General features: G+C 40.2%; 1 protein-coding gene across 1 annotated transcript in view; it reads left to right on the top strand.

Moving 5' to 3' along the window:
• KCTD8 (potassium channel tetramerization domain containing 8) overlaps nt 1-11,442 on the top strand; it is a gene marked incomplete at its 5' end in the record, with an annotated part of 173,671 nt that extends 162,229 nt beyond the window's left edge. The window contains one exon of the mRNA XM_019552584.1: nt 10,158-11,442. Within this exon, the coding sequence (XP_019408129.1) occupies nt 10,158-10,618 (461 nt within the window). The remainder of the gene's footprint in view (nt 1-10,157) is intronic.
• Nucleotides 11,443-12,751: the final 1,309 nt, after the last annotated feature.

Below are 12,751 nucleotides of genomic sequence, written 5' to 3'. Positions count from 1 at the left end.
TGGTGAGAGTGAGTGCCAATAAACCCAGGTACAAAACCACACAAACACAACTGTACTGCTTCTGTTCCAGAGATGGTGCATGCAGTGCAGGGCTTACTTCTCATGAGAAGCTGTGCAAGGTTGGGGGGGCAAATGCCCTCTGGCCTGGCACCATTCCCTGTCCAGGAGAGGTCTGCATGGTATAGGAGAAAGCCTCCATGGAGGGAGATGGGGCTTTCCTCCCCCATGCTGTGCAGATTCTTACTAGGGGTGTGGGGCTGGTGCCAGGTCAGGGGCTGTGTTTCCTCTCCCTGCCTCTCAGAGAGGCCAATGGCTGGTGAGGGGGTGGGGCTGGAGGTTTTCTATCTCACAGGTTTGGTGGGCTGGGGGGGAGCCCCTGCTAGGGGGGTGGGCTTTTCCATCCTTCCATGCTGTGCAGAGCTGGACTGGGGAGCTGGGGAGCTGTTCCCCTCCCCCCTCATCAGGACAGGGGCTGACAGAAGCAGGCAGGACTCAGGCTAGGGAACAGAGGCTTAGCTGTCTTATCTCTGCTGTCTTACCCCAGGGACAGCTGGGGGTGGGGGCCCTGCATGGCCCAGGGCTGCAGAACATCCTGGGGCGCTGGGGACTGTGAGGTAACTTCAATCAAGAAGGGATATGGGACACAGACTTGATAGACTGATTTAACCTAAATCAGTTAAATCTGATACTACAGCCAACCAGGCTTATTTTAAACTGGGTTCAGCCATTTTGAAAGCAGTTTATGTGCACTGAACTTCTGTTATGTCACAGGTTTGAATCAGTTTCCTCTCACTTATGCTGGTTTATGTGTAACTTCTGCCCCTAACCTAAAGGTCAGTGCTCTGAGATTTGTCTTTTCTTCTATCCACAATTTGTTGTCAAGAAAGGAAATCCCTGTCTACTGGTGTATTGATTTCAGGAAGAAGTAATGCAAATTCTCATGCAGGTAGAAAATTTTTGTATATAATTTCCTTTCTTCTGAAGGGCCCAAATCTCTTCAGTCACCTTGGTGGTGGCTCAGTCTTGTTCCTTTTGATGCACACTAAAATGGATTCTAATATTATGTATACTGTCACTATGGCAACCATAAATGAATGAAATATAGTTACCACACATAACTTTTCTCAGAGAATGTTTATAACTCATTCCATCATACCTTTTCTAAAAGGTGTTTAGGACGGCATTTCAAAGGCTATCTTATTTTCAGTTTTAACACCAGATGGTAGTAAATATGACTAAAAATGTTTTTTCTTTCTTTTGAGACAAAGCACTTATCACTAACAGGCATGTGGTCCTAATCTTAAAGATAAATTGGTTCATTCATTTCAAGTACCACATAACCATTCACACGCCATTGAGCTTAACACTATTAAAGGGTAATTTCCCCTGTGGGAATTGTGCCCACTGCAGTAGCATTCTACACAGTGAGTCTTTTTATCAACTCACGGCAGGTAAGGAGATTAAAATAAAAGGCTCCATCGAGTGTGCAGTCATACACATGGTCTTCATTTTGAAATGTCTATGGGTCCAAACAACAAATAAATATTTCCAAAAAAATCTTAATACTTCTGAGCATAATAAAAGCTAAGTAACACATGCCATTTCCAAATGTAGTGCTGATATCAGGAAAGGAGCACACCCCCAGTGTAGATGGTTATGAAAAATTGTAATTATTATTGGAAGAAATCCTTTTGTTCTTTTATGTTGCAAATGGAATAAAAACTAACAGAACAAACAAATTTGTTTCAGTTCAAACAAATCAGGGGATCTGTTTTACCATTTCGTAATTTTCCTATTTTTATGATTCCTATAGTTTATTTAGGTCCTTTTGACAAATTTTTAATAATAAACAGTTTATTATTATGGCAGGTGTCTTGAACTAAACACTAAGGGTTCTGTACATTTTGCTATAATAGTCTGTTTTTCATATAGTCAGCATACTCATATTTTCTTCTGGCCTGAAATAATGATATTTTTTTCATCCAAGGCCAGTTTGGGGGAAAAATTCAGAAAAATCCCTTTAAAGTTATTACACAGAAGGAGAGTAAAATGTACTAGTCCTGCTTTGCACCCACTTTGGGACAGCTTTACAGTAAATTACACCAAGTCAAGGACCTTTGTGAATTCCCAGTAGTGAAAAATAAAATTAGGGACCTAAGTTTTTTCCACCAATTAAAGGTAAATTCTAACACCATTGGGGTCATTAACTTTAACACAGTCATGATTTTTCACATACATAGGTTGAAACATTGCTGAACTTTGGGACACCATCATCAGCATATATAATTCATCAAGGTATTGATTTTTTGAATTTTAGTGGGGGACACACTGATTTATATAAACTATGGCTCTAAAGCTGACATTTTTTTGGATGTTAATGTTGATCCATTAAAGGGATTTTAAGATTTAGGGATTATTCAAGTGTCCATATCTTTCAAGCCCTTGCTCAGCTGCCATACCTAGCCTTTGGTGTACACCCAAGTTTCATATATTAAAATTCCCCAGGTACCTAAAGGCCTACTTCACTGCATGACTGAAAGCATCTCAGTTTAGTCATTGCTGAGCCTGCATCAAATCTAAGGCTATTTAGGATTTACTTTGCATAGCTCACCTGAAGAGCCCAATTCAACAGGGATTCTCAGGGCAAGCATAACAGATCATGCTGTATACCAAATGCAATTAGTGGCCTTTGTATCTAATAGCTCATAGTTTAGAGTATTTACTCAAGATGTGGGTTTACAGTATTTACTCAAATTGTGGGTAATACATGTCTCTCTAGCCTAAGAGAACTGGAGCCCACCTCTTCAATGGAACTGCCAGGTAGTCTAGGATGAAAGAAGCACTCATAATCTTTCATCTTGAAGCTGATCTACTTGTCATGGAATGACTACATATTCATCGGTCTGGAGAACAAAGAGGGGGAAAACTTGGGTTCCAATCATCCTTCCCAGGAATATTTTAATATTGTATATTAAATATAGATAGGCACAGAGACTTAAACTCAATTCAGTGGATTCTGGATTTTCAGGAAGCTTCAGAAAGTCTTCCTGCTTTGAAAATGTTGAATGAAGACTGCAGAATATAAAAAGTCATGAACAGAAAAATTTGCTATGCTGAAATCTTTGAGTTGAAACCCTTAAGTTCAGGATTTAAGAGCTCAGCCCTTGTAACATTTAGAAATTCCATACACTAAATGATCCTCATCTGGAAGATAAGAAATAGAGTCTACTTGTAGTGTGCAGAATAGATAAAAGTTATCCTTTCGCAGAAGGGTCAGACAAGGCTGCTGCACTGATTAATCCCTAATTAAAAGGTCATATAGGTTTAAGTAAGAATTAAAACGGTACCTGGTCTTGGGTTAATGGATAGTACAAGATCAAATTCTGTGCAAATTGTGATACCTGTAAGTAGCAGCAGCACTGCATCTAGATTCCTGGTGGCCCCAGAACTTTTAGTATTGAGCACCCCTTCACCAGAGATAATGCTAATAATAATTGGACAACGGGAAAAAAAGAACATTTTCAGGCCCCCTTTCTGTCCAGGCCCTGGGCAATTGCCTGGTTTGCCCATGCCTGTGTCCAGCCCTGAGTAGCAGAAAGTTATGTAAAGTTGCATATAGCAAGAATTCTGCCCTATCTTTGACAAAAGAAGCTTCTAAAATCAGTACACTTAAAAAATATGACTTTTGGATGAGGGCCCTGAAGAAGGGTACTGTGATCCCAGAAAGCTTCTCTATTTCTTTCTTAACCATGAAGTTGCTCCAAACCATGTTGTTCTTACCATGCAGATGGTATAAATAGTATTTAAATAAACATACCCCAAGATTATCCAGGTTAAATCTAAAACAGTGTTTAAGCACAAAGTGGGCACTATATAATTATACAATTTATCCAATAAAAGATATATACAAAATCGCTTCTTGCATGATTTAGTCAGATAATTTAAGTTCTTCATTAATTAATGTCCAGGAGCAGCTCACAATTTTTTTCAATGTCGTATGTTTTTCAGACTTATTTCTTGAATAACTTCAACCAACAATTCTTGATCTGAAAATTGTTTAAGAATAATTCCTTGAAATTTTCCGTATTTAAAATTCTGTATTTGAGGCATATTGGTTCATTAGCATTGAACAGATAGGCATAGTTTGTTTGCTTTTCATATTCACATAACGTTCAGTCACACTCTTAGTGCAAATAGTGCATGATTCACTTTCTGTTAATATTTTGCTACAATTGCCTGAAATTAATTTTGGTGGCTTTATTAATTGTTTCTGCTAAGACTTTTTTGCTAAAATCCACATGAAAGCACACACACAAAAAACGACAGGAACTGGCAAAGTAAATTCAATATTTTATCTGGTTTTATATATATATATATATATATATATATGCAAAAATGTTGAGGTATTTACTAGGGCTGTGCAAAATGCCTGTGTTTTGTTTTTGTTTTGCATTCAGTATTGCAGCAGGACAATGATTCATTTTGGCATTTTAAATTGCTGTCTCATTTCATTTTGACCAAAACTGTTTCAAGTTTCAACATTGTTTCAATGCTGTTTCGGTGTCTCAGCCATAGGCTATAATGGGGAATGACTAAAATGCTTATAACATTGTCATTTCTTGCCTGATTTGGATGAAACCTGTAGAGATGGTAGCCCCCACTGAGTGCATGAAGTCTGCCAAGTTTCAAGGAGATGGGTACAGCTGTTTCCGGGTGCTGAAAGCAAAACTCATGTCACATGTATGTTTTAAGGCAGAGTGGGGTGAAAATATCAGGCATAGTAGCCCCTGATGAGGCCATGAATCCTGCCAAGTTTCAAGGATATAGGTGAAGGAGTTGCTGGGAAACTGTACCTCAAGGTGCTGACAAGCAAAACTCATGTCACAAAGATGTGTTAAGGTGGAGTGGGGTGAAAACAGCAGGCATGGTATCTCCTTCTGAGGCCACAAAGCCTGCTGCGTTTCAGGGAGATAGGTACAGGGATTTCTGAGAAGCTGCACTGTGTCACAGAGTAGGGTCCCTAGAGATGCCAATGATACTTCTAGGGCCCTGTGACTGTGTCAGGTCCACCCTGCAGGCACCTTCTCTTCTTGCCTGCCACTATGTCTTGTTGCAAAAGATAATATATAGGGAGGCTGCCTTCGAGCTTCAACTCAGTCATGGTCCTAGTGGACCCCACTAAAACCTGTAGGTTCTTGGTCCCCTTGTTCGGACCTGCTCTAAACAGGTGCCTCAAGGGGACACTTTATGGGCTAGATGTATGGCTCACAAACACCTCTTACCATGCCCCATGCATCACAGATAGTATATCAATATCGTCCCTGTAATGAGGTTGCAGTCTCACTCTACCTTCTATTGTCTCTGGGCTCTCCATGCCCCTGTTGCTGCACTCTCACTGGCACTAGGGCTTCTACATGGCATGGTAGTATGCTCCAATGAGGCCGCCTCCTCCCCCACAACTTCCTTCTAGGCCATCACTTTAAATAACAACAGGTAAACAGCACAGTAGCACTAGCATCTCAGGCAGCCAAACTGTCATAGAGCCTTTCTTTCCTGCAGAAGCTTCTTTTCCATCAGCTGCCAGAAAACTGTCCCTGCCAGCCCCAGCCCTGGGGTTTAGATGTACCTAGGGCCCTGCCTCCTTCCAGTCAGCTGACCAGAGACAGGTGCTGGGGGTGTAGGTTGGAGCCATGTTGGTCTAAGGACATGGCAGACAAGGTTCTTTGGGTCAATCTGATATCTTTTAGTAGACCAACTAAATAGTTGGAGAAATATATCTTAACAAGCTTTCAGGTTGAAAACCCTCCATCAGGCTGAAGAAGCACCTGCAGTTGGTGTGTGTGCTCTTCCTGGATGGAAGGAATAATAAAGAAGGCAGAGGCTGGTATGCAATGAAGGCAAGAAAGCCAGTTAGTGAAAATGGAAATGGAAGCATCAGGGGGTAAGATATAGGCTGGGGTAAGGGGGAAGCGGTATGTAGCAGGTAAAAGTGGAAAGGTACCTGCAGAGTCAGATGTCAGGCAGTTTGTAGTGTATCAGAATTCCAATGTCTATATTGAATCCATAAGTTTCTGTACCTAGGAGATTCTTGAAATGTAGTTCATAGGCTTGCCTGTGCCCCTTGCCAGCCCCCAAGCTAGCATGGTGTGGGGAGGGGGGAAGCCTGGAGCTCCCCATCTGCTTCAAGGGGGCAGAGCAGAGCAGTACAGGGTTGCTCCCATTGGGAACAAATTTGCTCACAAGAAGGAGCATGTGTAGATGTGATCCCCTGTAGGATTATTGCACAATATTTTTTTAGTTCCAATTAACAGAATGTGTAGATGTTTCCAGTGTTACAGAAAAATTGCAATTGCACCAGGTAGGGAAATATAACTGTGAATTTCTAGAGTGAGGTGATTGTGGGGATAGGGATGAAAAATTAAGATGGAACCTATGAGAATGAACGGAACATGAGAATGGCTGGCAAGAAGTATATCCAGCCCATTGATACCTGCATGTCAGCAAGCTATTAGTACGGTTTTTAACCACCATGCTACTACACAGTATTATTAGGCTAAAGTGCAATAAGTATCTCATGTAGATACTCCCTGTTACTGGTAGAACACTTCTTCTTTTGAAGTGACAAGCAGGTGGCTGAAAATATTCTATCAGACTGCTCCCAGTCTTTCTCAGAGATAAGTTGTAATATGCTTAGACTTCCAGTGTTTTGCAAAGCTTGTCATCAGTTATACTGAACTAAGAAAGCAAAGGCTCAATTTTCCAAGGTATTTGGATTTCTAGTATTGCAAATTGTTGCCAAAGGGAATTTAAGCAGGGCCAAATCAGATTTTGGTGCCAAGTCCCATTCAAATACCCCGGTCTCTATTTACATCTTTAGGTGCTTAAATATCTAGCCCTATGAATCTGATCCAAAACTTGATGATGTGAGTGGACATCTTTCTGAATAGCATCATTACATTTGTTTCACTTGTGAAATTGTCATTTTATAGCTATGGATTTGAAATAAGGCCTGCAGAGGTGAAAACACTTGGCATTTAGTATTTCTCATCTAATGCTTCATGTTTATATTTTACTGAGGAATTTTAGAGCAAAAATAATATCCAGAGACAATAAAAGCCAATATTTGATATTCAGCACCACAAAGTCAGTAATAAGCCATCAAATGTATTTGGAGTCACAGATGCTACAGAAGTTTCTATATCATCTTACTAAGAACTGCATACCAGCTGTTTACATGCTGGCTTGTATGACACGAGATCAGCAACTGAATTCATACCAAGATTAGCTGTATTTACTGTAATTTTACAAAAGTCGGTGGTACAAAGCAGATGTGTAACTGGAACTGGGTCCCAAGAAGCTCAGTTAATAGTACATACATTGTGGATGCTTCCACATGTTTACTAATGCATTTTAGATACTGCACATTTAGTTTAGTACTTGCTTAATAAAGTACTAACTAAATGCACAGTAACTAGAGTTACTGTGCAGTAGCACTGGCACACTGTTTTTTTGTGTTGCATACTGTGCATTAGCCTAATAACACTGTGCAGTAGGCTATTAGCACAGTTTTTAACTGCCATGCTACTATGCAGTGTTATTAGGCAAATGCGCAGTAAGCATCTCATGTAGACACTCCCTGTTACTGGTAGAATACTTCTACTTTTGAATCTTAAGTTTCAGTACAATGGGGATACCTAGAGACATCTGGACCAACCTGCGAGAAAAAATGCCCTGGAGATTCCCAAAACACAACCATGACAGTAGGAGCATTTTTACTTAAGCAAAGGAAAAGTTTTGCAAATTGTATGGTATTATTTTCCTAATACTCAAAAATCAATTTTCCCATAAACTGATGAGAAAGTAATAGCAAAATAGCTCATTTAAAAATGCCTGGAGAGATTTCTGGTTCAGATAATCTGTCAGCATTATGCACATTTCATTACCTGGATTCTTCTGCAGACATGAATTTATTTTTGACATAGAAATATATTTTACTGGGGAGAATATTGTTTTGAACACACATGTAGGATCACACCCTCAGGTTGGTGTAAATTGAATAAGATGATTCTGTTCCAGCTTCCACTAGCTGAGAATCTGGTCCCAACTTGTGACAGTGCAGCATGTTTGTCACAGGCCAGCTGGGCACTGTGAGTGTATCAATTCTATTGCAGGCCAGCTGAGCAGTGCGAGGGTATCAGCCACTGAACTGTTTGGTTCAGTTTTGGATCGAGGAGAAAAAGTTGGGAGTGAAGCAAAGGCAAATTTATTATAGCTTACACACACAACAGTTAACAGAAAGATAAATGTGATAAGCAGACAATGCAGTATTAAAGAGCTAAGAGTAAAAAATAACAACAGATAGATGGATCAATTCTGTTGCAGGCCAACTGGGCACTGTGAGGGTATCAGCCATTGGGCTGTTCAAAACAACAGATAAACAGACATGGGTTGGCAACTTATCAGTAGTCCCTTGATGCTAGATGTGTGCCAAGTGATTCTAGCAAAGTCAGGCATCCCCGATTGATGCTGTCAGAGGGATTACCGGGAAAGGTCCCTTGATCAGGATCCAAACCTCACTCACATCGGGAGTCCTTAGTCCAGGCTGGAACAGCAATGACCATTCTGTTCCCTCCTTCCTACTGGTCACCTGACACACTTTTTATACCTAGTCTTTTGCTAATCTGTTGGCTTTAGAGCCACTCACAACCTTGCCCTATAGCTGTTACCCTATGGGATTGAAAGGTGTTAAAAATTATCATAAAAGGTTACTACCCAGACTCAGGTTTATTCAATAAGCAAATTACAATGCAGAACCTTTAGGTTTGAAATTGACATTACTCCACCTAAACCCAACCCCTTCTAGGTTTCTCTGAATATGCTTTCTTGGGATGTGCTTTCCTGGACTGTGTTGGGTGTGCGAGGCAGTTGGATGCGGTTTTTATCATCAAAGCTGAACCCTGAGCAAAAACTGTTAGGTCAGCTAATCTTGCAGCTACAGCTTCGCCTTTGGGGCTCAGTCAGTTCCACAAATAGTTAGTTTTATCACTTATGACAGACAAGTTATATTTGCTTTATATTAGGCAAAAATTCCAAATGTCTCCAAGAAGCATATATTATTGCTTATTAATCCTTCTGGTTCTGGCCGTCACACATGTTACAGTGAATTCCTCTTATTGGAATCACGTTGGGAAAAGGTGATTTGATTCTAGTAACTGGCTGATTTCAATTAAAAGGAGACCCATTCTTTTAAGAAGACAAATACTCACTCCCCCCCACAACCCTGCTGGTGCCTCTTGCCCCCCAGTCCCTAGCCCTCAGGCCCTACCAGAGGGGGTGCCAGCTGCTAGGGCTATGGGGCCAGGGACCCAGGTTCACAGCCTCCTGGAGGTGGCAGCTGCTGCAGCGGAGTGGAGCCTGGCTCCTCACCTGCTGCTGCCCACTGTGGGATCAGGCACGTGGGGTGAGGCCAGCTCTTCAGCATGGTGTGCACTCCTAGGGAGGTCGGGGGGAACCTGTGCCCCCCAGATCTATGCCTGGGGTGGGGCTGGGATCGGGCACAGGTAGTGATGGCAGTGGCACAGGGTTGTGCCGCTCAAAGCTACTGTGCTCACAGGGGACGCGTCACCAGGGAGCCCAGCCCCCACCTCCTAACCCCTGGATGAGCCACCTGTGGACCCGTTTCACAGCTGGGGCCTCAGCCCTGCCCAACTCCCTCCTACCCTCCCTACAGGTGCTCAATTCTCCCTCCCACTTACCTGCGGCAGCTGTTCTCCACGTTGCCTGGGGCCATGTGCATCTACAGTATATGAATATGCTGTCCCCTGCCTGACAGCCCTCCTCCCACTCCCTCTCATCCCCCTGTAGGCTGGAACTCTGCCAGTCTGTATAGGGCTCCTCACAAAACTGTAAAATCTTCAGGCTTCTTTGGTAAAATGATTCTGAAAACTGAAAATTGTAATTCTAATATGAGCAAGCTTTACATGTAATAATATTCAAATGGTTTTGGTATTCCCATATTGATAAAAAAAAGTGACTGATTCTATTAACCAGTGATTCCATCAAGAGGAATTCAGTGTATTTAAAAATGATAAAAACAGAGTTTAGTTTTTCTCTTTAGGCTCCTGCTTGCTTAACGGATTTTTTTTCCTTTTTGCTAGGACCACCACAGAGAACTGTCTCTCCTAAACAAGAACATGAGGAAAGGAAGCATGACAAAGTCACAGACAAAGGAAGTGAAAGTGGGACTTCATGTAATGAGTTGTCCACTTCTAGTTGTGACAGCCATTCAGAGGCTAGCACTCCTCAAGAAAATGCTGCCAGCAACCAACAGGCTACAGGACACCAACCAAATACTCTAACTTTGGATCGCCCATCAAAGAAGGCCCCTGTGCAGTGGATGCCACCACCAGACAAACGCAGGAACAGTGAGCTCTTTCAAACTCTCATTAGCAAATCCAGAGAAACAAATCTTTCTAAAAAGAAGGTGTGTGAGAAGCTGAGTGTTGAAGAAGAAATGAGAAAATGTATTCAAGATTTTAAAAAAATCCACATTCCAGATTACTTTCCAGAACGCAAACGTCCATGGCAGTCTGAACTCTTACAAAAATATGGGTTATAGTAATCACCTCTTTCATGACGTATCTCTGGTGCATTTGATGTTTATTAAATTGCCACTATCCTACTGATGTCCTTATGGTATATTCTGCAGTCAGAGTGATTTCTGCTGCTCATTTCTTTCTGTGAACAGTGGATGTTGGAAAGTACGTGCTTTCTTTTAAAAAACCATAGAAATAAAAAGCAAAAGGTATTGGGTCTAAACCATTTTATAATAGTAAAATAAAATGTGCATGATCAAGAAAGAGTTCAAAATATAATCACCTTCATTGTCATTTTGGAATTTATCAGATACAAACCCAGTCATCAGATAACTCTTCATTTTATGTCAGCAGTAACAATGACTCCAACTTGCTACAGATAAAGAGAGAGCAGAGTTTTAAATTCGGGTGAACTGGTTTCAGAATCAAATCCCAGTATTCTTTCAATGTTAATGCAATAAAGCAAATATCCATTTTGCATGAGCACAATGTTACAAATAAATCACACAAGAACAAAAGGTTTGTCTGTTGCTTGGATAAATATTTGTTTAATGCCAAGCCTATAAACGTGACATGTCTAGAGGATTCAATTTGCTTTGTTCTGGATCTGTGATTTTTTTGTGTGTACAGTGTTCTGTATGTAAGGATGGTGTAAATATGCCTTATACTGTTTTATTATTGCACAAACATTCATCTATTAGTGCTCGTCAGGACTATTTCTGTGAAATGCAAACTTAATGACAGATTGTGAAAACTGGTTTGGTGGTCTGAAAGTTTCTGTTATGTTATTCAACAAAATTGGAAAAAAAAAACTTCAATGTATTTATTAAAATGACCATCTGGTAGATTTTTCTTGGTTATTATTGTCTTCCATTTTTTAATAGGTTTAGGACTCATTATTGTATCTTACATGGTGTTTCAATAATGTTTCGACTCTAGTTGGAAACAGAAAAACTTGTTTCTGAAGAGAATGAGTAATGTCTAGGATGCTAGAATGTAACTTGAGCTTACAACATAGGTTGTAAGATCAACAGAGCTGTTATTGATTTAAAAAGGACACATCCCAGCAATGATAAAGATCTCAATGGGGAGTGCACTAAAACTTATTTTTGCTGACAAAACAAAAAAGAGCTGTTTCAGACAATTATTGGAAAACTCCTCTTAAACTATCAGAGTTAAAATGTCAATAACAAGATGCACTATACTTACAAATGATGAGGTTTGTATAAATAGTCAACTTAACTGTAGACAAAAACTGATTTTCTAAATCAGATAGATGAAAATCAATATCCTTTTCATTAAAACACAACAACTCTGATTAAAGCAGACATGTTGAATGCTGATAGCTGGAAAAGAGCTTTTTTGATGTTTGCTAAGTGGTACATGAATTCTAAAAAATATCATCATCTTTATATGCATAAATTTTGTAACAAAGCTCCATGGGCATAGTGGGCACAGTACAGAAAGGTATGAAGATTTATAATTCTGTTTTAATTTATCATTTTAGCTTGTTTAGCTGAATGAAGAAAGGTTTATTGGGCTGTAATTTCCAGGATCTTTTTTAGTGTCTTATTGCCTTTCAGTCTTCTGACATAGTGGGTCATTTTTATGAAAGACTATGTATTCCTGACAGCAGTGCAGCCACCTCATTCCTAGAGAGCTCCTGCATAAAAATGATATATTAACTTGTTCCATTTTAATCAATTTGTTCCAGCACTCCCTATTTGGACACTAATATGGGATAACTTAAGATTTTCTCTGGTAGACAAATGCAAAAAATATTTTTTGATTCTCTGCAAGTCCTTTACTTCTTTACATGTTTCTTACTCCCTGACCCAAAGGACCCATCCCTTGTCTTGCAAATCTACCACTTCTAGTATACTGAAAATATTCACTTTATTTTTGCCATTCTTTCTGAGGTCTTTATTGTTCAAGAGTGGAATTTTCAACAAAGTCCAAGATTAGACTCTCTTTTGTTCCTACTTGTTAGTCTGAGTTTGGCTAATACCAGGGACATCTACATATGATATTACTGAGCAGTAGCATCAGAAAAGAAAACATGCAGCTATGGTATGGTGCAGTAATGCATAAGCATACTGTTTATCCAAGTACTAGGTGACTGTGCAGTAAGAACTGCATAATCTGCTGCTTGCGTA

The sequence above is a fragment of the Crocodylus porosus genome, unplaced genomic scaffold (assembly GCF_001723895.1).
Source record: "Crocodylus porosus isolate Cpor-Errol unplaced genomic scaffold, CroPor_comp1, whole genome shotgun sequence".
Lineage (NCBI taxonomy): Eukaryota > Metazoa > Chordata > Crocodylia > Crocodylidae > Crocodylus > Crocodylus porosus.
The sequence above is the reverse complement of the archived record's forward strand: the minus strand, read 5'-3'. Positions and strand labels throughout refer to the sequence as shown.